The following is a 24,253-nucleotide window of genomic DNA, read 5'->3' as shown; positions in this document are numbered from 1 at the left end:
GGAAGAATTTCTTTACTGTCTGAGCCCCCAAGGTCTGGAACAGTCTGCCAGCGGAGGTGGTTCAAGCACCTACATTGAACACCTTCAAGTATTGGATGCTTATCTTGCTGGGATCCTATGACCCCACCTGACTTCCTGCCCTTTGGGCAGGGGGCTGGACTCAATGATCTCCCGAGGTCCCTTCCAGCCCTAATGTCTATGAAATTTTATAAAAATGGCCCTAAGCACATGTTAACAAGATTGAGGAGACAAATGTAATGCATATATTTAAAGCAAATGCATGAGGCAAATTGCCTAGCAGAGATTAATACTTCGAAAATGAATGAATGTTGATAGTAGAAAATGGGTTAAATTTCTCACAATGATACTTCTGAGTCAAACATTCCTAAAGTTTGCATGCTGATACTTATAGGGTCACATGGTATGAAAGCATAACTATTACTGCTGTGTATGTCAAACAAAATCCTCTGAATCTTATTAAATAATAACATTTTATCCCATACAAGTTTAAACTCATATACGATGTTCTCAATAAAGTGGAACATTAAGCGTTCCTAATAGTTGCCTGTAGAATATTATGTTGTAGTTCATATGATTGCATGTAATGTGGTGATGTTGCAAATGATTAATTCTTTCATCAGTTCTCAAAGGCCCCTTCTTGAAGGACAAAAAGGTGTACTTTGCAGTCAGGCCAGTCAGTAAAGATAGCTTCACATGACTGAAAAGCTCCAAGACACAAGATGACATGTAAAGACAGGCTAACTGCCTAGGTATTAGTATGGGGAGAGTTTAGGCTAAAATACAACCAGTTAATATGGCTTCAGTTATGGTAACCTGCAACTTAATATGAGCTTTCAACTAGGGTAAGTTAACCCAACTAAGTTAACACAATGGAAAAACTTGCCCTCTTTGCCACTCAAGAAAGTAACTTAGAAACGAAATTCAACACACTATTGGATGCTTGTATTTGGATTGTTAGCATCAATGATTTTTGGATAGGGGTGTGCTGATGGTTTACAGATGTCATATTGTCACATAACACAACACTTTCTTCTCTGGTTAAAGAGAAACTAGAAGTTTTACTAATATGATAGGAGGCTAGCACAATATATTGTTTAGTTTAAGATCAAAGCAAAATGAAATATAACTGTTGGAATGTGCACCAATTTGAGTGAGTACACATACTAGCCAATTGCCCATCAAGAATGACAGGGAGAGGGGAGCTGGGATGTAGTGCTGCTACCTAATGCCCCATGCTGCCGCTGTTCTGCCTCTTCCAGGGAGGGGGATGGGGGAACAGTGGCCAGCTCTGCTGGCTTCTGCTCCCGCACCCCCTGCCTGGTCCTCGGGGCCGCGTGCAGGGAGCAGGGTGGGGGAGCCGAGGCCAGCAGCTCCCCCGCCCTCTGTCCGGTCCTCCGTGTGGCTTCAGAGTCATGGAGGCACTCCCCCATGCTTGGAGTACTCTGGCTGTTTCTGTCAGCCAATCGGAGCACAAATAAAGTGTTACAGATGGACAGACTTGGGATTTTATAATATTTTGTGTATGTATTAAAATAAAAATAATTTAAAAATCCAGAGGAAAAAATACACGAAGGACAGTGTTTCATTAGTCCTGTAGCCATTACAGTTTAAAGGTATATCTGTTCAGGTTCATAAAGCAAAATCTAGCCTCCTTGAGTGTCTCCAATACTTTATCATCAGTCATTTGAGTTACTATTATCACACCTGAAGGCAGTGCTGGATTTAGGCACAAGCTAAGAAAGCTGCAGCTTAGGGCCTCACATTATGAGGGGCCTCTAAGCTAACCCCCAGGTGGAGAGTCTGTGACTCCTCCTGCAGAGCCCATGGCAGCCGCGGTTGAGGTTTGGGCTCATCCCTCCTGCAGCCCAGGGGCTGGAGGTATCTTTACCTGTATTCCAGCTGGAAATGCTGGCCACAGGGCTCCGTGCGGTGGTCTGCAGTTTCCTGGGCCATGGCCACTTCCATCTGCAGTTTGGCAGGTTGCAGCAAAGAAAGGTTGGGAACCCCTAGCTTAGGGTCCCACCGTGTCATAATCTGTCCCTGCCTAAAGGTTTTAGCGAGAGCTAAAAACAGACTGCAGGGCTGTAAAATAAGAGAAGACAGCAAAACAGCAGAAAAAATGGTTTGAATAGTGAAACATCAAGATCATTAAAAAAGGATAGAGGATCATTAACATGTATGGAGTGGAAAGAGATTAACAGGAGTTGGGGAGATGACGATAATAAGCTATGAAATCAGTTGACTCTCAGCACTACCTGAATAGAAATACTGCTTCCCCCTCCCAGGCAGTTGATTTTAAAGTTTGGATGGAATAAGACTCAAGCCTGCCCGCCCTACATCCATCCCTGATTGCTAGTAACTTGAGAAATCAGTGTATTATATTTTGTATAAGAAAACATGTTTCTACTGTGAAATGTGACAGACTGTAACTTATATTCAGGATTGGAAAAGAGTGGTAAGACAGGCGACCAGCATCTTGCAGCCTCTTGAACAATGATATTGCGCTCAGGATTTCAAGTGCCTTATGAGAAGAGCCAGAAAAGACCTAGGAAAAAGAAAGAAAAAATAAAAGCTAGAATTAAATTCCATCAACAAACGCAGAGCGAAACATGTACATATCGGAATAAATCACCAGGTAAATATGACAGTAAACTTTTTTACTTCAACTGAAGGGTACTCTGAACTTGGCACTGGAGTCTCAGCAGCTCTCTCTCTCACTGGGAGAGTAGACAGTGACAAAGGCATAGTTTTGAAAGTGAAGTATAGATTTGACGCACCACTTTTGCTTACAAAATACTTTACTTCAGTAGGACCAGGAAGAGACACAGGTCAGCTAGAATATGCATAGATTCTCTCATGTACAGTTTCTCTTTTCCTTTCTCTGCTCCCTCCTTCTGTTTTTCTTTGCATTTTTATCATGTGCTTCAATGCTGGAAAATCCTCTGACCCCCATTCCAGAGCAAAGGTACAGGCACCTCTAGTCACTGATGTGAAGAAAACATGAGGAGGGGAATGAAGTAAAGTGAAGTTTTTGCATGCTTGAAACTCTCTGACCTATGGTATTACTGCAGGTTCAGGCTGAAGATAATCGAGTCTCGTATCTTGCCAACTGTGTTTGTTATACTTGGCTTTCTCTTTGAACTTGGCTTTCTTGATTGTAATGTTTCTCTAGTGCACTTAGCTAAGAAAATCTGAAGTCTTTGATTAGTGGTAGCTGGTGTTTAGAGTTGTTGGAGCTATAAGGAGACATCCAAAAGTATAGGGAGCTCGAGGAATAGCTGGTGGGGGGAGGGGGCATTGACATGGATATGCCAACCACAGTGGGGTACAGCAACATGGGTGAGGGCAAGGGAAATCTTAGCTCTCCGGGCTGCTGCTGCTGCCACTGCTCAGCATCAGGAGTCCCAACTCTCCCATGGCCATGCTTCCTTAGAGCAGATCCTGGTGCCCTGTTTGCTTCCCCTACCCCATACATACATATTGGGAGCAGGGCTGTGCCTGCTCTGGCAAAGTCTCCCCAAAAAGGGAAAGTACCATTCTGTTTACTCCATTTGCCCCCGCCCCCCTCCACTGCCCCCAGATACACTGCTGAGTACAGTGCTGGGCAGAGGTAGTACAGGGTTTCCCTCGTGGGGGAGGAGAGTACCATTCTACTTGCCCTCTGCTTACCCAATATGCTGCTTGCTACGCAGGGCTGGTGTAATCCTACAAGCAGCACAGGTGCTCACCTAGGGCAGCAAGTTGTCGGGAGCGGCAAAAAAGATGTTTTGGGCAGGCAGGTGCTCAACCAGGCTTGGCCTGACACTGCCTCCCAGAACAAATGCTCCTCCTAGAATGAAAAGGGAGGGTGGCAAAATTTAATTTGCCTAGGACAACAAAAATCCTTATGCCAACCCTGTTGGTGGAGCTGCACAGTTTCTCTGGTGGGCAGGGGCACCACAGAGCCTTCCCTGCTGCAGCAAAAGTTCCCTCCACCCCCTTGTAGTCAGCTCATGGAAGAGGTGCCCTCTCACCCCATTCTAGTTACACCAGTGAAGCACTCTGCCTCATACCCCTGTCCCACAGATCTGGTTTTGTTTTCAGAATGCAAAGTTGGGACTCTGTACTCAAAGGTTTTAAAGGAGAGTATTTTTCTGTTGAGATAAGAGAAATTGCTGGGGAAACAGACAGAAAAGGCGATGCTTTCTTTGCTATGTTACCCTTCCCCTTTTAGACTGCAAAACTGGAACACTTTTTTCACAATGAAGCTGGATGAAAGAAAACACTATTTATTCTCCTCTTGGTGTTTTCTCTAATTCCAAACCTCTTCCTATACAACTTAGCTCTTTATTTACCATTCACATTACCATTGCTCCCCACACATGCCTAAACTGATTAGCCTATGTTCTCATTCATCAACTAACACCATTTCACTCCACGCTCAGCTCTGCTGCTTAACTCCTAATTTTTTTTCTGGCTCAAATCTCCCCAAACTCAATCAGTCTGCTTCATTTCTGCCATCTATCAAATCCTGAGGGCTTTTAGCTCTCCTCCCCACCAGATGACATCAGTTGACATTATACCTTGAATTACATCCTATACTGTCATACATTGTCAGATGAGGTTTAGTTCCTAATAACTGTAGGCCACAAGCAGACCGGAGTAGTAGGAGTTAAAAGGCTATAGTTTTAGGCTAGGGGCAGACATTAGCTTATAATCACTTAAACTGTGTAATATGTAGTTTAAACCTGTAACAGAACAGCTGTTCAGTGTACATAAGCCAGTTTGAAAATGGCTGAACCTGGTTTGAGATAAACCTGGTTGAATGTAGTATCAGACTTAGCTGATTTGGCTCAAACTGGTTTATGCAATGTCTGTCCCGGATTCTTTGGTGGTTTAAGCTAAACCAAACACCCCCAGCATCCCAGCATGCTCTCTGGTCTGGTTGGGGCTCTCTGCTCCACAGAAGAGCTCACCCCTCCACTTTGCTCCCTGGCTGGAGCTCCGGCAGAGACTTGCAGGCACAGCAGAGTATGCTGGCTTCCCTGTGCTCTCCATTTTCTCCCCACTCACTGCTTAAGCAGAGATCTCTTCCTGCTCTCTTCCACAGCATGGACTTTAGCCAGCGTGTGGTATGCTAGCTGATGCTGTGTAAGACAGATAGGACAGTGCCCGCTTAGGGCTTTTTGGAGGTAATCAACAGCTCAGCTGGTAATGTCCCTGAATTCCTTCCTTTGGAAGAAGCTGTTTAAGAAGAGCTTGTAATGAGCAAGGCTTTGTTTTCTGATAGGGTGTTAAATGCTGGTTACAGAGCTGATAAATGCTCTATTATCAAGGGACCAACCCTCCCTAATCACACTGTCCTGCTGGGGCCTGGCCATGTCCCCCTCAGCTTAGCCCTGTGCAGGAATGGGAGGGCTGCTCTCACGTCCCCTGGCTTCTAGCTTGAGCCACTGCAAGCATGTGCCTACATTTCTGGGATGTCTGTCTGGGTACAAAACTGATTTAGCCTAGCCAGGTTAGACTAACCTGCAAAGATTGAATTGATTCAGACTCAAGCTTTTTGAATGTCTGTCCCTAGCCTGTGGAAGAATAGCGTGCATCAGCATATCTGAAATCTGTTCAAGAATATCCCAAGATGGATAGAATCAGTATGGACTGAGAGAGTAGGTAAAGAAAATGTGGAGGGCAACACAACCAAAGCTAGATAAAGGCATGTAATAACGTTGTAATTATGAAGGGCATTAATTAGCAAATTAAAAGATTGACAATGGTGTATGCTTGGGGTAACGACTTCTGCTGTACAAAAAGAGTACAACAGAAATGCAGTTTGGATTTGTGTTTAATCTGTACTAGCCATCCTGTTGGCAGTCTGATAATTGGGCTCACAGTCTGAATCAAAGCTATACTGAGAATGTAGACTGGCATTACATTTCTAGTGGGAGAAATAAATGCTGCTCTCCCCTTGACATTGTGAGCATTCATGCAGTTTTGTGCAGAGGAAACCTGATGGATCTACATGAAAGATGTTACACTTCTGATGAGGAAGATCTTGCCTGTATGAGTTTCTTGCACCTGTATGCTATGCTTGACTCCTGGATACCAGGAGGAGCTGAGCAGCAGCTTCCCTTGTACCTGGTAAGGTGCAGGGAGCATCCCTGATTCTCAACTTCTCCCTGGGTGACCCTGGTTTTCAGAAGGCATGGTGTGGAGGGGGGCCATTTCCCTGAGCTCAGCCCCAGTTTGCCTACAGGGGAGAGGGGACAACTGCAGGCTGGAACACCTGCATGCCTGCTTCTGGCTAGGATTTCTATTGCTGTAATTTTCTCTGAAAATTTGCAGCACTAGAAACACACCCGATAATTTATAATGCCTAAGTAGCTGCTACATGCTTAGTTGAACTGCATTGTGATAGGATGCATGGACAGAATGAGTAGCCAATACCCATTTGTCTGTCTTACGCTCATGACCAAAATTTACTGGCAGTTTGTTTTTTCTCATCAGAAAAGCAAAACACAGTCAAACTCCAAGGTGTATACATCCAGGCCCCCTCCACATATCTTTTGTCATGGTGCCTGCATTTTTATCTTAAGACATCTCTAGTCCTTTTGTAACAAGCACAATGATTACAAGCAAGAGAGTCCCGTAGGAATGCATTCTGTTTGTTATTAACTAATCATTCAGTTTTCCCATGTGTACTAAAATTAATTAAACATTCATTTATGATCAGCATATAAACTTCGTGAAAGAAAGAAATGTTACATACAGACAGAGGATTCAAAAACCGTGCATTTTGACTTAGATGAGCATGGCCATCGTGAAATATCAGTCAAGGATACAGCATCTGATGAAGGTACAATTTTACTTTTTACATCCAGATCACAGGATGAATGTGAGCTGCCAGTGCGATGCTGTGGTCAACAAAGCTAATAGTATACTGGGATGCATCAGCCGATGCATCGCAAGCAGGGCTAAGCAAGTGATACTTTCTATCTACTCGGTGCTGGTGAAACCCCAGCTGGAGTACTGTGTCCAGTTCTGGGCACTGCACATAAAAGACGTGGAGAATTTTGAAAGGGTCCAGACAAGGGTCACAAGAATGATTAAGGACCTCGAGGATAAACATACTGAGGAAAGACAAAGGGAGCTGAGATTGTTCAACCTGAGGAAGAGAAGACCGAGGGGGGATTTGGTGGCCATCTATAAGTGTGTAAGGGGAGAGAAACAGTTCACTAGGGCACCCCAGGGGAGGACAAGGAGCAGTGGTAATAAACTGTTAGAGGATGGTTTGGGGTTGAATGTAAGGAAGAGTTTCTTTATGGTAAGGGTGACTACAATCTAGAACGGACTTCCCAAGGAAGTGGGGTAGTTCCCAACTTTGGAAGTCTTCAAGTGGAGACTGGACAGATACCTTAAGGGCATTTAACACTTCCCCACTCCAAGTGTGATTTAACTTTATTTGTAAAGCAGTGATTTTAAACCAGGGTGCTGTGAGATCCTTTGAAGGATACCTCAAGGTGTGAGGAGATAAGCACAGGCTCATAATCTGGGAGAATTCTCCAGGTTTTTTCTTCTAGTAGAAGAACTTCCCCAGAGTCATGCATACAGATATTTGAATACTGAGGCCCCAAAGAATAGAAAGCTTGCAGTGCTGACACTGTGCAGCCGGTGGGGGGGGGGGAGAGAGAAGCAGAGGGGGGATCTGGTCCAGTGCACATATCTCAGCATGCTCTTCATGCTTCCTTAGACTGTCTGGTGTCAGATGGCAGCACAGCATAGGCCAGCCCTGATTGGCTAGTTCAGGCTGCCCATGGTTACCCTATGTTTCCCTGCAGCATAATATAGGGATTGTAAAGGGGGTATGTGCTGCTCCGTGCTCAAGGAGCTGAGTCCAGCAACACACTGTTTCCTTGGAAGAGGGAGGATGCTGGAGGACTATTTTCTCTTCTGAAAGAAGCCCCAGCACATACAGATACTTGCTATCCGGAAGAAACTCTTTTGGAAGTGATTTAACCCTAACTGTTGTTTTTTTTCCTGGACCAGCCATTTTTACTTTGGGGGAAAAAGTCTGAACATCTTTACACTTGTGGTTTATCCTGGGAGAGCAGCAGCTGTCCCAGGAGAAGCTGAATGTTTGTTTGAGCCCTCAGACTTCTCTGCCTAGCCAGTCCCCAACCTGCCCCTGCCTGGGCCCTCTGCAAGGAAGTAAGCACTGTAATATAAACTAGTTTTTTTTAATTGGGTGCCACTCAAATCACAAAAAGGTTGAGAACCACTGAATTAAACACTCACTCTGCCCTACTAATCCATCTCTTCATGGATTTATGTCATAAAAGACATTGAAGATAGTTGTCAGATTTTGAATACAGATAATGGGCTGTGTGGTACACAATTATAATTGTAGGTATAGAAATTCATAGCAACAGTAAATGCTTAGAAGAAAATTAAGTCTTATTCCTATTGGTATGACAACTGATATACCATATTTCATGGTGTATAAGTTGGGTTTTGAAACCCAATTTTTGTGTCTTAAAAATCAAACTTGACTTATATACTGTGTTGTATCAAAAAATTGGGGCTAGGGCTGGGGCTGGGCTTAGCTTGCACGGCCCCATCCCCTGTGAGCAACACTGCCTGGGCCACACCAGCACTACTTGCAGGGGATGAGGCTGCACCAGCTGAGCGCCGAGCCCATCCCCATCCCCTGTGAGCGGTGCTGGGCTCAGTGTTTGGCAGCACCGCTCGCAGCAGATAGGGCCAGGTTTGACACTCAGCTAGCACAGCCCCATCCCCTGTGAGCCCCGCACCACTCGCAGGGGATAAGGATGGGGACAGGCATGGGAATGAGACAGGGCTCAGTGACACGTGGCTGGAGCGGCCTCATCCTCTGCAGGGAATGGGGCCATGCTAGCTGAGCACTGCTAAACTCAGCCCTGTACACATCCTCGTCCCCTACAAGCAGCACCAAGCAGCACTGGGCTTGGCTCTGCTCACAGGGGATGGGGACAGGGCTGAGGTCAGCACTCTGCTTGGGATGCAGGAGATGGGGACAGCCTTGGTACTTGGCTGGCATGGCCCTATCCCCTATGAGCAGCGCCAGCAGTGCCACTCACAGAGAATGGGGCCAAACCAGCTGAGCCCGGCCCTGACTTGCACACCATGCCTATGAAAATCGTTACCATTCAAATAGGAAAGCCAGGGGTCGACCTATACACCATATCAACCTACACACCATGAAATATAGTACTTGAAAACTAAATATTACACTGCTGAAGAATACTTTTAAATATTTTACAATAGGTACTCAGATTCTGCCAACTAAAAACTAACTACAAAATATATTACTCTGTTATGTTTTAGATATCGCATGGTTAGACATATTTACAAGCACTGAACAAGGTAAGACCAGAGCCCAGAGACTAAAATTATAGGGTTTTGAAAAGGATTGTTGAGGGCAAGAGAGAAAATTAGTATTGTTACAAGAAGGTACTGCTAATCTGAATGATACTTGTCTGTCCATTTACCTTAGCTTTTTTATGAAGCCCAATGAAAGCAGTGAGCATACACTTGGCAAATATGCTGATCGCACCAAGTTGGGTAAAGTGGAAGGTAGCACAGGATTCTGGATAAATTGGAGCTATTGTCCAAAATCAATTGGATGAAATTCAACAAGGGCAAATGCAAAGTCTTATGCTTGGAAGAGAACAATCACATGCATAAATGCACTGGAGAAGGGCTGACTTGGCTAAAGTACTGAAGAAAAGTACTTGGGGTTCACAGTGGACCATAAGCTGAATATGAGCCAACAATGTGCCCTTTTGGCAAAAAAGGTCAACAGTATACAAGGCTATATTAACAGAAGTGTTGCATGCAAATCAAGGAAAACTATTCTCCTCCTATATTTGGCACTGGTGAGGCCAAATAGTGTACTATTAATCCTCAGCTGTTCTCCTATATTTTCCTACTGTTTAGGAACTAATATAATTTTATGAAGTAAATCAAACTACCCCACAAACATAACTGACAGAACTTACTGCTACGCATTTCATTCACTTTTAGTCGGTGGATTTAAATAATATCTATAGTGCTTTTTATGCAGATTTTAAAGCATATTATAAAGGAAGTTAATTTCTATTTTTATAAATAATATACAATGAAAACTGAATATTGCCTCTTTGGAAAAATATTTTCTAGTTACATTTTAATTCACCAAACATGCATTAAATTAGAAATTTATACTTTAGATACGATACATGAAAATGGAGCTAAAAAGCATTGTAATGATTTGGTGACCATGACTCAGAGATCAAAATGTAATCATTTTCTCCTACTGAGCGAGAATGAGAAACAACTAGATCTGAAGGTAAGGAGTATACATTTATTACACCTTCCAATGTTCTCTCTCATACCCTACTCAAAATTACCTTTCCTCTCTATCCCTTTCAGTTTTCCCAAGACTCTGTGTATGTTTTAAACTTGAGCACATTTAATAGGGTAGGTCAGTGATTCTTAACCAAGGTGCCTGGGCACACTGGTGTGCTCTCAAATCCTTTGGAGGGTGCCATGAAGTGTGAGGAGATAAGCAGCTAAATTAAGCAGATAAGCACAGGCTCAGGCTTCCCCTTTCCTGCAGAATTCTCCATCCCCACTTCCCAGCCTCTCTGCAAGAAGGTAAGCACTACAATATATCTATTAGTTTTTGAAATTGTGTGCCCCATGAATTCACAAAAGTTATGGAGGGATGTCTCAAATCCAATTAGAGGTGCCTCAAGTCCAGAAAGGGTTGAGAACCACTGGGGCAGGTAAATAGAGTTAATTCCTCAGATTCCATCCTTAAAACACTTTTCTCTCTTTCATTGACAATTAACTTTCTGTAGAATGCAACTTGTGAAGGGCACTCTACAAATTGTATTACATTAACTATATTATCCCAATCAGTATTTCCTCCTCCCTCAAAGGACAACAACTTAAAACATTGATCTGTTTCAGCCATTAAGTTGTCATAAATTGCTTACTCCATGACATACTATGTAATCCATGAATGATTTGAATTTTGAGCTCTAACAATCTTACATATGAAACAAACTGTTTTGATGAAACAGGTTATAGCACAGCAATTTCCTGACACTGTTTTAAAAATGGTTCCAGTTTACAATGAACATAAAACACATTCTGTGACGGCCTGGAAAGTTCAGGAGCCCACTTTTTCTTTCTGCAAGATAGGAGTAATTATTTTACTCTAACAAGATTTCTTTGTTTCATTTGGACTGAGGTAGCAGCCCTGTATCTGTAATATGATTTGAAGATACTGTTAAAATATGACATGAGTCATACACACTGCAATCTGAAATTGTATTTTAAATAGCCTGAAGTATTTCCTTTGGTAACTGGTCCCCACTTAGTTCATTTTATAGAACTGGTGGTTACAAGGGCCCAGGTCTGAAGAGGTGTTTAGGCCTATAGCTCCTAAATATCTTTCAGGCACCTAAATATATTTCAGGATTTAGACCAGTCATTAAAAAAAAAATCATTCATATTAACCACAAAAGGTAATGAGATAATTTTGTTTAGAATTTAGCCAGCCATCATTAGAAAAATCAGTGGTTAAAATAGATCAAATGCTAAAGAGAAATTAACCAATTCAAGTGGTTGGCATCACAGGTCTTGAATTCACAACCCATAGGACTCAGCATGGCAGTGTGCAGCAATGAGGAGTATCCAGACCTCCAACAGGTACATGGTCAATCTAATTAAACTCTGTGTGTTTGTGAGTGTATGGGCACAGGGGAGGCTGGGGGGTGGCACATCCTGTACAAGGGGTATAGTGAAGAACCCTGGTGATTACATCCCAATGATAGAACACACTCTTAAACAACCATATTTACTCCTAATCTTGTTGATTTTTTTTTAACATTTTATTCTGTGAAACAGAATACTGTTGAGGAAATTGGCCAGCTACTGTGTAGCACCGATACACCAAAGGGTGTGCTCATAAACTGAGAAGCATTGGCCACATCCCGTCTTTGGGCTCATTCCTAGCCGCAATCAATTAGGCAGAGAACAAGGGAGTGCCGGCAAGATGATTTATTGCTCTGCAGAGGGGTGCTCAATGCCTAAAGACAAAAAGCCCCCCGACCTGAGTTTACAACTTGATATTTATACATAACTGTTACATAGCTGCTCGTGCATTCAAGCTCTTCTGTCTGCTGTTACAAAGTTGCAAGACACACAGGACAACTTTAAGCTACTTGGAACTCGTTCTGTGGTTAGCCTTGTCAGCAAAAGATTCATGGTTTTGCTTAGTGTCAGCAAAAGGGTTTTTTAAGCTTAGGGAGAGGTCAGCAAAAGACTATCTTTAAGTTCAGCATTAGATCATCTGTTCAGCAAGGGGTCATCTGCTTTTCACAGGTTATATTGTTTTTTTGACAATACAGACAAATCAAGTTGTGCTACTTGTGAATTGGTCTTTTTGTAAAAGTATCCAGACTCGAAATACTTAGGCTTAGAGTAGAAGCTGTTGGAAGACAGGGAGAGGTTTCCCTGCAGGACATCCAAGGGACTGAAACTGGGTGGTCCCAGACTCTTGAGCTACCAGAGGCCTTCTTTACAAAGATGAAAGTCCTTTTGTCTTCTGTATTTTCAGTAGGAAAAGAGAGAAGGCCTCCTGTGAGAATACCAATTTACAGGGAAGAAAATATCCCATTCTCAAAGGCCTGCTCTGCCCTGCCCAACTCCCTCCCTCTTACCCTCCATATGGGGGCCTCAATTCCTCCCCCTACACCACACTTACCTGCTTTCCAGGCTGCCTGGTGGCCATATGCATGCTACCTACTGCCTGACTGCCCTCCTCCTTCTCCCCCCAGCCTCTTGCAGGCTGGAACTCTGCCAGCCTGTAGAGCTTTTTGCAAAAGATTAAAAGCCATGTGTTTCTCTGTTAAAATGAAAATTCTGTATTTTTCTTGGGTAAAAAGGAAAATCCACTTTCCCCCCATTTTTCCATGGAAAACAGAAAACCTAGATCCCTGCTGCTCATGTAATCGCTTCCTGCTAGGATTACTTGGCTCTATATAAAGAGAAGACTCTTTATATTTCATGGACAATATAAATTGCTGAAGCCTTTATTGTCTCATTCTCCAAGGATGCCCTCCATTAAATTTTTCATAGAAGGCAGTATGGATTGCCATCTTGATGGCTCCAAGTCTGTAATGATTTATGGAACGGAGAGTTTCACCTCTCAGTTCACCTGTCATTATTGATAATTGAAATCCAGAAAAGGAGAAGCTGAACCCCTCAAAGTGTCTGGGAGCGTCTGTGGGTTTATAGATCCATCAAGCTAGTAAACCAAAATGAGATATGCGAGAGTGACCTTCATGGTTTTTTGCTAATGATTTAATGTGGAAAGAAGTCTGGAGCTATGTAATGTTAAAAAAGCTGCAATAAACAGAGTTTCTGAGCTGGAACCAATCAGACCCACAGGCAAAGGTGTAGGATCTAGGCCAGTGACTCTCAACAAGGGCACTTGGGCACCATGGGTTGCTGTGAAATCCTTTGAAGGATGCTGAGGTGTGAGGAGATAAGCAGATAAGCTCAGAACCAAGCTCTTCCCTGACTGGCCACCCCTATTGCCTGGCCCCTCTACAATGAGGTACACAGTGCCATAAATAAATTTGTTTTTTAAATGGGGTTCAGCTCAATTCACCAGAACTATGGAGGGGTACCTTGAGTCTAATGAGGTTTGCCTTGAGTCTAAAAAGGCTGAGAACCACTAGCCTAGGCTAACGGAAACTATATTTGCCAACCGAGAAGGCTGATCTAGTAAAAATTGTCATTGGGAGAAACTAAGAATTTCCTGAACTGAAAATGACCTACAGGGCACAGGGGCACTCAAGAATGAGGAAGTTCCTTTAATAAATAACAAGAAAACTCTTGCTATAAGGTTTAACTTGGTGTGCAAACTTGCATATTGTTAAAAGGGAAGTCTTAACTGCTTGCTATCAATGTAAATAACATTCCCTCCTTCAGTTTTATCACTACTATGATTAGGAATTCCAACTGTGTGTGCTGTAGCTAGTCCAGTACAAAGAGTTACATCTTATAAATGCTTTTATCCTAAAGTAAACCTTAAAAAATGTGGAAATAGGCATCTGTGAGGTTTTGCAACACATGATCATGGATGTTAGTAGTACAAATGTTTAGACCCATAAAAGTCCTTGCCAATCCTGATATGGATCTACTCTTATGCAACAAGTAGCAGCATGTGGCAAAAAAATTATAAAGGAAGACAGGATAAAAGGAAAGTGCCCATCTTGACTGACTTCTAGTGCCCACTGGCTTATTCTGGTTCTAGCCCAAGTTGGTAAAAATAAATTAAACCTGTTCCTCATAAGGAAGCCCTATGTTGTACCAGGGACACTTTATTATTTTGCATTCAGATGTCTGGAAGAAAGATGGGAAGTATCTTGCATTTGTGGCTGATAAGAAATTTCCAAAGAATCTAAACCTGCCTAGCTCTTGATTTTTGCATCTTTTGCCATAATATTGAAATACCAATATTCAGGTCTCTTTTCTTTTGCTTCTGGTGGAAACTTAAAAATTTTAAGACCTGCTAAATCCTTTATAGCTTCTTCCAGAGCATCATCAAACATTGCCTGGTGCCCGAAGACTGAATTGGTTTTGTAGACTGCACTGGGTCCTTAAGAACTCATTGAAAATTATCTTTCTGGCTATAGTCAAACAAATGAGAAAGCTGAAAGAAAAGCAAGTATCATTATCAAGGGAAATCACCATATATGAAGAAAAATGCAGAGCATGGGAAGTTTAGTGTCTTTTTTATATTTTGCCATGTGCACATCTGAAAATTGATTAAGATGAAAGAAGCCCTGGAAATCAACATGTTCCTCCAAAAGACTTTTGAAATGGTAACTTTTCTTTGGAGAGGGTAACCAAATTGTTTACCTGACCCTTAGCAGTAATAACACTATCATCAGATATAACTAGCCATTTAAGTAAATAAGAGAGGCATGTATTTTTAGGATAGCCTCAACGTTGTGCCTTTTTTATCTACATTAATCCCATAAAGTTTTTGTGCTAAGAGATTTATTTTTCTGTCACATAGCCATTCAAAATCAAATCTGCTTTAAAGGAACTTGGGACAGGAAGTCCATTTCATCTTTCACTTTCTCCATTTTAAGTGGGTTCCTGAAAAGACTTTCTATTCAACAATGGAAGCTTTGTTTAGCTATACACACCTTAGTGTCCAGGAAGGGGTGAAAGGAGGCTTAATGGGCCCCACCCTGCTACACTTGCAGTAGGAACCAGGACTGGAGGGAGGATTTAAAAAGAGGAAACAGCTCAGTTAGGGTGTGCATGTGTGTGTAAAAGGTTGCTAGTAAATCAAATAATAATTCCGTGACAAGCCTGCCTCGTGTTGCAAAGGCTTATCTACAAGTGCTGAGTAGATCTATTGTTACTGCATGTTGTGGGTGGTACTGATTAATAAGCAGGGATCCTGATTTTTCCTTGATAAAAAAAAAATACAAATTCTCTGCTAAAAACCCCAAAATCTGTGGTTTAAAATTAAAGTCCCCTGCTCCCCCAGTTCTGCCAGAGAGGGCCCCTAGGTGCCAGGGATATGGACCTGGGTCCACAGGCCTCTGCCCTTGCTCTCCCCTTGCTGCAGGCTCGAGCAGGGCGGCTCCCCACTACTGCACAAACTCCCAGGAGGCAGGGAGGAACTGGTGCGCCCCAGATCTGTACCCAGGAAAGGTGCAGGCTGAAGCTGCTTCCCAGGTGGGTGGGGCTTTGGGCCTGGGCTGCAATGTGTGATTTCAGGGCCCTAGTGGGAACAGGGCAGGGCAGGGCCACAGGTGGCTTGTCTGGGGGAGGGGGAGGGATGGTTCCCAGCTGCTGTGCACACTCCTGGGGGGTGGGGGGAGACCCATGCCCCCCAGATCTGTACCTGGGGCAGGCTCAGACTGCGGGATTGAGCTGCCACCCAGCTTCCCTCCAGTGGGACCTCTGGAGCCAGCAGGTGCGATCCGGTACGGCTGGGAACAGCAGGGCCTTGCGGGGATTCCTGGCTGATGCGAGCCCTACCCCTGCTGGGGGGGTGCAGGTCTCAGCTGACCCCGAGAAGTGCATGCAGCAGCAGGGAACTGGCCCGCTCCCTCTCCCAGACAAGCCATCCATGGCCCTGTCCTGCTCCCTGCTAGGGGCCCAAGCCCTAACAGACTGGGTAGCAACCCCAGCCCTGCCCAGCTCCCTCCGTACAGGGGCCTCAATCCCCCTCTCCCCCTGCACTTACCTGCTGTAGCTGCTCTTCAGGCTGCTTCCAGCCATGTGCATATCCATACACAAGGCACCCCCTGTCTTTCTGCCTTCCTCCCACTCCCTCCCAGCTCCTTGCAGGCTGGAACTGCCAGCTTGCAGGGAGCTCATTGCAAAAATGGCAAAATTTGTGGGTTTCTCTGGTAAAAGGAGAAATCCATGTTTGTCTCTGGTAAAAGGCAAAATCCGCAGTTAACGCTGTTTTTCCATGGGAAATGGAAAACCGGGGTCCCTGTTAATGAGAAACCCCCTTTTCCTTGCATCTAAGTGGGGGACTTGAGGACTGCTCATCTTAAACCCTGCACTAACACAATCAATATGATCCTGGAAAACAGTCTCCTTGGCTTTTCTGAAGAAAGCCTCCCTGAACTGGGACCAGAGTGAGAAGTAAAGCCCAACAAGTACTGAGTAAATAAGCATTTCCCTTCTAAGACTGATTAAGCCTTGATTTTTTTTTCAATACTTAATTTGGTTTTCTATTGGTGCAAGCAAGGAAAAAATAGTTCAGAATGATCTAGTGTAGGAGCTAGTGTAGGGTTGAACAAGGGTCTTTGGTTCCCTGTGGAATGTAAGGTATAGGCTGCCAGTTTCAATGATGTAGAGGCTCCAGTCACTTAGGAAGTGGGAGAAGGTTAAAGAAGATAGTTTTACAGGTGTAGAGAGTAGGCCTGTGCGAGTTGGCAGTGATCTGATCCGGCTTCAGATCCGGCCACTTCGGATGGCCACGATCTGATCCGGAGCTCCAGACTGGGTTTCTGTCTTGATTTGGCTTTGGAGCCGCTTCGGAGATCTGGCCATAGGGTATAATGGGGAATCAATGAAGTATCTAGAACTTTGTTGTTTTTTGTCCAGTTTGGATGAAATATGCAGGGATTGTAGCCTCTGCTGAGAGCATGAAGCCTGCCAAGTTTCAAGAAGATCAGTGCAGGGGTTTGGGGGAAACTGTACCCCAAATTCATGAAAGCCAAACTCATGTCATAGCTGTGTGTTACAACACAGGGGGGTCAAAACTGCAGGGCTGGTAGCTCTTACTGAGGCCACAAAGCCTGCCATGTTTCAAGGAGATCAGTGCAGGGATTTGGGGGGAACTGCCCCCCAAGCTGCGGACAAGCAAACCTGGTGCCATGGGTGACAGTCTGTGTGTTAAGGCACAGTGGGGTGACAGCTGCAGGGATGGGGGCCCCTGCTGTGGTGCCTGCCAGCTGTGGAGGAGATCGATGCAGGGGGGCTCTGGGGCCCTGCACCCCTACCTGCTGACTAGCAAAACTTGTGCCAAGACTGTGTCTGTCTTGGGGTGGTTGATTATCTGTATTGACTCTTCCCTCTCCTTAGCCTGGTTTTGTAGGTGCTAATTGATGCTGGTTAAGTTGTTATGCAGTAGCTAGGTCCTGTGTATTGAGCTAGTCCCTGAGTCCCTGGTCCCTGAGTGAATCATGATTGATTGATTGGTAACTGGTAACACAGCAGCTTAGCAGCCAGGCCTGCAGCAGTGTCTCCTCTCCCCGCCCCAACAGAGACAGTCCCACAAGCATCCATGGCATGAGTTTTGCTTGTCCACAGCTTGAGGGGCAGGTCCCCCCAAACCCCTGCACCGATCTTCTTGAAATGTGGCAGGCTTTGTGGCCTCAGTAAGAGCTACCACCGTGCAGTTTTGACCCCCGTCCCATGGTGTAACACACAGCCATGGCAGGAGTTTGGCTTTCAAGAATTTGGGGTACAGTTCCCCCTAAACCCCATGCACTGATCTTCTTGAAACTTTGCAGGCTTTGTGGCGTCAGTAAGGGCTACCATCCCTGCAGTTTTCACCCCACCGTGTTGTAAAGCCTAGACATGACATGTGTTTTGCTTTCAAGAATTTGGGGTATGGTTCCACCCCAAACCCCTGCATCGATCTTCTTGAAATTTGGTAGGCTTCATTTTCTCTGTAGAGTCTACCACCCTTGAAACTTTCATCCAAATTGGACAAAAAACAACTAAGTTGTAGATATTTTATTGTTTCCCCATTATACCCTATGGCCGGATCTCCGAGGTGGCTCCAAACTGCTTGGCGAAGCCAAACGAGGCAGCACTTCGACCCGGATGTGCTGCTTTGGACCCCGAAGAGTCCAAAGCTTCTCTGGATCCACAGCTCTGTCTGAAGGCTCACAGAGCCCTAGTAGAGAGAGTATGCCAGAGGGGACCCGCTGAAATCAGTCTGCAACATTCTTTTGCAATATAGTATGCCAGGAAGAAGATTCATATCTGTCACGATGCTGCTTTTTGTTGTACTCCTCCCTTCTTCCATGGTATCCGAAGCGTTAATGGTGGAATAGGCATGCTGTATACAGACTGCACCCAAGAAGGTACCTTCCTTGAGGCAGGTGGTGGTGGGTTGGATAGTGCCTACCCTCTCCAGGAACTCTGGTCTGAAATTAGCAACTGGAAGCAAAAGAAGAAGAGATGGCAAAAAAGGGGTAAGATGAAAAACAGAAAATGTCTTGAGAAAAGGCATGGCTCAGATGAAAATTGTACCCTGCCCTTTAAGACAGAAATCGGAGTCAAGTGGATGGTCTAAGCAACTCCAGTTCTTTGAGTACTCATCAGGGAAAAAAAAAATCACAGAAGGTGGGCAGACCATCCCAGAGATTCAGCCTCCAGATTGACACAAGAATTCTGACTTCAAAAGGGCAAATAATGCATTTCATGTGTGAGCAACATCTCCCCTTACCTTTTTCATTGCAGGCATGATTTTTTAGTAATCCATGCTGTACATGCATTTCTTTGTGTCTTTCTTAGCTAACAGAAATGAGTCAAGAAAACCAGCTTTTCATCATGCATATGAACCCAGGAAATTCAGTTAAATTCCAGTGTTATCAGGATAAAAATTACTTTCTTCATGTAAATAAGGACTCAATTGATGTCTGCAAATTTGAAGAGACAGAAGCAGATGCGGGGAAAGACTTTCATTTCAAGGTTGAATATGTGGAGAATGAGAAGGCAAATAGGACTAAACAATGTTAAGTCCATGTAGGATTTATATCCTTAGCTTGTATAACTTTTTCTACATTCTTGTTTTATTCAAGCTTGATTTTGGTATTAAATAAGCACAGTGCCTCATTTGAGTACTGACTGGAGAAGTGGTTAGCTGTGTAGGTAAACAATTGCTTGGTATATTGTTGTCTGAGGATTGTATTTTAAAGGAGCTGGGCTGGAAAGGGAAGAATACAAGATCAGACATCTGAAAAATGGGGGGAGGAAGAGAGAAAAATTATATGTAAAGGTTAATTAGAATTCATTTCATATTTTGTAATATGGAACCCTTACACAAACTAATTTAACCCAAAGAAAAAATATTTACTAGCATGTACACCTTATACCCACAAAAACCAACATTAGGGAGGGTTTATGCAAGCATTTGGAGCTCTGAAAAGAACAAAGGAAGAGGGCTGTTAGATCAAGGCTATGCAGCAAACCTAGCCTTTCTCCTTTACTCCCAAATTAATCTATTTCCTTTTGTATGCAACTTCAGTGCCCTTTTATCTTTGCAGCCCTGCCTAAAATCCAGATATATTCATTGGGAATCATACTGTATTTGATAGGGGAGACAGAGATGTCAGACTGATAGAGTGTCACAAGAGGACATGTTCCCATGCTCTTATCTCTGGATCTTGCAGGGAAGCACAAAAGAGGAGGAAACCTTTGGTTCAGTTATAAGGAGAAACACAAAACAGTAACCTAACAAAAACAAAATATTCAAAATCACTAAATATAATAAACTCAAGCTCCTTATGGTAGGCTGGCAGCAGGTGTAATGGGAAGTATGGCCCTTCTGCAACAGCATCTGCAAGCACAATGAAGTTAAGTCGCTGCTTTTCACATGGCTCATGATGTTCCAAGCAGGCAAAGGAACAAACCAAAAATATAAAGTACTGCATCTGTGTATGGTGGGTACGATTCTGGCACTGCCCTGCACTTACTCATTTACCTTGCCGTAAAATGTGTGTAAAACAATTATTTTATTTAGCAGCATTTAAAATTATTTTTCCCTGGCATAAATGATTTCACAAGAATGCAGAGCACCAGTGAATTTAGGCTTTACATACAGTCCACAGGCTCCACAACACTTGTAATTCTCTAATGCAGACAAAACAACAAAGTTGTGTGAGTCTTCAGCCTCAAAAATGGAATTTGGTTTTCCTCCGTGACCAAGTAGATCACGACTGCTAAGCTAGTCTCTGTTGTATTCTTCAAATAGTGTGAATAACTAACTGACACACATGAGTATCTACTATATTGCCTGGCAGTGAATTAAACTAAATGATGGCTCAATAATGTTTCATGATTTTGAGGGAATAGGAAAGAGAATAAATAAAGGTTCCAATTCTGTTTGAATATGGGAGTATTGCTTTCAAACATATACTTTGCATTGTCTGTCATTTTAGAGTCTGTTCTGCCACTGATTAATACTAGCAGTGTGATGCTCAGTTATATACAGAATGCTCCCTCCAGTGGTTAAATGGGTGAACATCCTACACGGTCCACTAAAGTCAATTAAAAGAGCCTCCTCAAAATCTGGTCCTCAGTGGGATTTGGTTCTGGGCCATAGTTAAAGCTTGGAGCATAATGTCATGTGTAAAGACTGTAGGTAGCTTGAAATTGTATTGTTTGCATGAACAGCCTTATATTCTGTAGTCTTAAAATATCTAACAGTCAAGTCTTTTTAAATATATCACATATATCCATGTTAAAGGATTTAAATATGGAAACCAGCATTGGTAGTTTGTGTTAAGTTTTAGATATTGAATTTAGTTATTATAGCTTCATTTATTAAAATTCCAGAAAACAAAGGGTAACTTGCCAAGTCTATTAAGACTGACTTTGAAATACAAGTTCATAAAAAACAAGTGAATAACATTCTGATCTAATTTATTCTTGTAGAACTATAATCCAACATTTTCAAAACCACTCAGTAATTCTGCATGTACAACCACAGAGACAAAAGGTTTGATATTCAGACAGGTTGAAGAAAAGCAAATGAAAATCTGACTGGATGATCTCAAGTTAGTAGACACTTTTGATAATATGAAACCTTAAAATGCATTTAAGAAGTGTAGTGCATGGCACCACAAGTGTAATATGAATTTTTGTGACTATTATAGATCTTTTTTGAAAATAAGAATATATTATAATATTTACTTTGCATGCTTTCCTTGTAAACATCTAATATAAAGCTTTTAATCTAATTCAAATAAACACATATTCTTACTACATTGTGAATCTTATAAGACATGCTGATTGCTGTTTGCTATGTGTTTTAAAATAATTTGACATAAGTAGAGACAAGAAACTTCTGCATAGTATTTTGGCCAAGCTTACAGTACCCTTTCTTGACAGAATAGAGCCAATGTAAATATTCTGCCATTTCAATCTTACAGAGTATGGCTTATAACCAAGAGCATGATGAAACAAAAAAGGAAAAAAAGAAAGAAGTTTCTCAAACCAAGTTATACAACACCAAGTTACATAAGAAGTGAGTTGACCCCAATTATGTAAGAATAAACACACACTGGGACTTGAACCCATGCTCAAATTTCATGTGGGTAAGCGCTTCACTGAACTGTGACCTAAATTTGACTGCTGCTGGAAATAAAAAAATTCAAGAGCAAATATGTTAAAACTTTAAAAATATATATATCCAGGACACTCCCAGTTTTACTTAAGGGATCTATTATGCACAAATACTCTTTAGATTAGGCAAATGAGAAGACTCAGCAGCTCTTGTAGCCTGTTAGATGCACTTTTCGTTTTAAGTGGAAGAGGCCAGTAATGTTCAAACTTCCACAACCAGATAACTTTGTATGAAAAATGAAATGGACTTTTCTCCACTATGAATATAAGATATAATGAAGAATGATAAAAGCTATTCATTCTGTGAAGATAGCTATTCCATGAAGGAGTCTGGCTTCCCTAAAGAGAAGTGAAGGTGCTTTTTTTTATGTATTTTAATGGAAGAAGTGTTCTAGGTTGACTACTGATTTTAGGTACATTTATATGCACACTTTAAGACTACAGTGTAAGCATGGATGATGCATGTATTTTTATGGCACACTAACTTAGTTTTGTTTCCTTTATCAGGATATATAGTCCAGGACTTGTAGGGCATGTCCAGATGAGCCCGCATGTGCCTCTTGCAGTGTCTCAAACCCCCTTGAGCCCCGAAGGTCTGGAATAGCCTGCCATCGGAGGTGGTTCAAGCACCTACATTGAACACCTTCAAAAGCAAATTGGATGCTTATCTTGCTGGGATCCTGTGACCCCAGCTGAGTTCCTGCCCTTTGGGCAGGGGGCTGGACTCGATGATCTTCTGAAGTCCCTTCCAGCCCTGATATCTATGAATCTATGAAACCTTTGAGATGCTGCAAGAGCATGTGTGTGAACAAAAAACGTTCCCCGCATTGCAAATTTGGGTCAAACAATACCCCAGAGAAAAAAATGGGGTCAGAGCGTGGTCTGGGATCATGCCCTGAGGCAACTGGAGGCTCGGTCCTCCACAGAGACATTCTGGTAGCCTGTCAGAGTGTCTCTGTGGTTGGCCCTTTCCCCAGTGCTGAAGCATGTTGACTGCTCGTGTGGGACAGGCAGAGGTGCAAGTTGCTGGGAACGAAACTACACCTGGCTTTGTGCCAGGTAAGTAGGGGGTTGGGAGATTGGAGAAGGGGGGAGGGGAACATGGGGGAGGCCCCGCCCAGCCCCAGCCCTAGCCCCCGTTGGTTTCCTCAACTCCTTGTTTGTCCCCCCCATCCACACCCCATTCGTTCCCCCAGTTCCCTGCTTGCTCTCCCAACCCCTACCCCACTCACCGGCAGTAGCAGAGAATGAGCAGGAGGCTGGAGAGAGCAGGGAAACATCTCCAGCTCATCTCCAGGGGCTTGTCTCCAGCTTTCTGCTCATTCTGCTGCTTTTCTCCAGCCTTCCAAGGCTGGAGATGAGCAGTGGAATCAGCAGGAGGCTGGAGACAAGCTGGGGGGTGGGTGGAGCTGTAGCCCCTGGTGGGGACTGGGACCCTGCAGGCAGGGTAGTCCATGTGCTGTGTGGGGGATCTCTGCACTGTGGGGGGACAGGGGACCCACCCCTCCTAAGCAGCTCCCACACCCACAGTTCCCCCATGCCTACCCATGCACTAACCTGCATCCCCACCCACATATTGGTGACACATGGGGGGTGCACGCAGGTGCACGTGCACCCCCTGAGCATGGCAGTGAACCTCGTGAAAAGGCACTGCTAACACTGCCAGCGGTGCCTGCGGGCGGTTGCCACTTGTCCACCACCCTTGCCACCAACACCACCAGTCACCTGAGGCTGGAGGAGGAATGCCCATCCAGAACCATGGGTGGGGCATGGCTCCAGTGGAATGGGTCGGGCAGATTCAGAGCAGGGGCAGGAGGGTGGGTGGCATGGGGCCAGACATGGAGCGGGGGTTGGGAGAGGGGAGATGCTGGGCATAAGCAGATTAATAAACAGGCCAGCTGGGCACGAGTGCCAGGGCAGCCTCGCATGTGGGGCCAGGCATCAGGAGCAGGGCAGGGGAAGGCAGACTCTGCTGATGCCTTGGGTCCACCCAGCTCCTGCCAGCAGGACATGGGGGTTGCAGAGGAGCCCCAGCCCTAGGGCAAGGGGCTGATTCCCTGCTTCACCCCCGCTGGCCCACATGGCCCTCAGACCCCATGTCCAGGCTCCTCCAGCCTGGCCCTGCACTGGTCCCAAGCTGGAGCTGCCGATTCCCCCATGGACTCTGTGGCTGCTGATCCTGTGAGGAAACAAGTGCCTGTCTATCCTGGGGCTCCAGCTCCTCCGCAAGTGGTGGCTCCACCAAGTGCAGGGACTGCAGGGTGGGCAGTGCACAGAAGGCAGAGCGGGAGGCAGGACTGGCCCTGCCGAAGGATGCAAG

General features: G+C 44.1%; 1 protein-coding gene across 4 annotated transcripts in view; it reads left to right on the top strand.

Annotated features, from left to right (window-relative positions):
* Positions 1 to 21,575, top strand: part of LOC109323679 — a 27,937-nt gene extending 6,362 nt beyond the window's left edge. Inside the window, exons 1-7 of one of the 4 annotated variants that reach the window (XM_019555366.1) lie at positions 664 to 673; positions 2,462 to 2,656; positions 6,731 to 6,853; positions 9,361 to 9,399; positions 10,245 to 10,363; positions 11,662 to 11,733; positions 19,102 to 21,575. In XM_019555366.1, the coding sequence (XP_019410911.1) occupies positions 2,515 to 2,656; positions 6,731 to 6,853; positions 9,361 to 9,399; positions 10,245 to 10,363; positions 11,662 to 11,733; positions 19,102 to 19,326 (720 nt within the window). In that variant the 5' untranslated portion in view covers positions 664 to 673; positions 2,462 to 2,514 and the 3' untranslated portion in view covers positions 19,327 to 21,575. Of the gene's footprint in view, positions 1 to 663; positions 674 to 2,461; positions 2,657 to 6,730; positions 6,854 to 9,360; positions 9,400 to 10,244; positions 10,364 to 11,661; positions 11,734 to 19,101 lie in introns of those variants that run through there. The other 3 variants (XM_019555368.1, XM_019555365.1, XM_019555367.1) reach the window with 3 other exon arrangements.
* The last annotated feature ends 2,678 nt before the right edge of the window (positions 21,576 to 24,253 follow it).

This window comes from Crocodylus porosus, unplaced genomic scaffold, assembly GCF_001723895.1.
Source record: "Crocodylus porosus isolate Cpor-Errol unplaced genomic scaffold, CroPor_comp1, whole genome shotgun sequence".
NCBI classification, from domain to species: domain Eukaryota; kingdom Metazoa; phylum Chordata; order Crocodylia; family Crocodylidae; genus Crocodylus; species Crocodylus porosus.
Note: the sequence above shows the minus strand (reverse complement) of the source record. Positions and strands in the feature narration are given on the sequence as shown.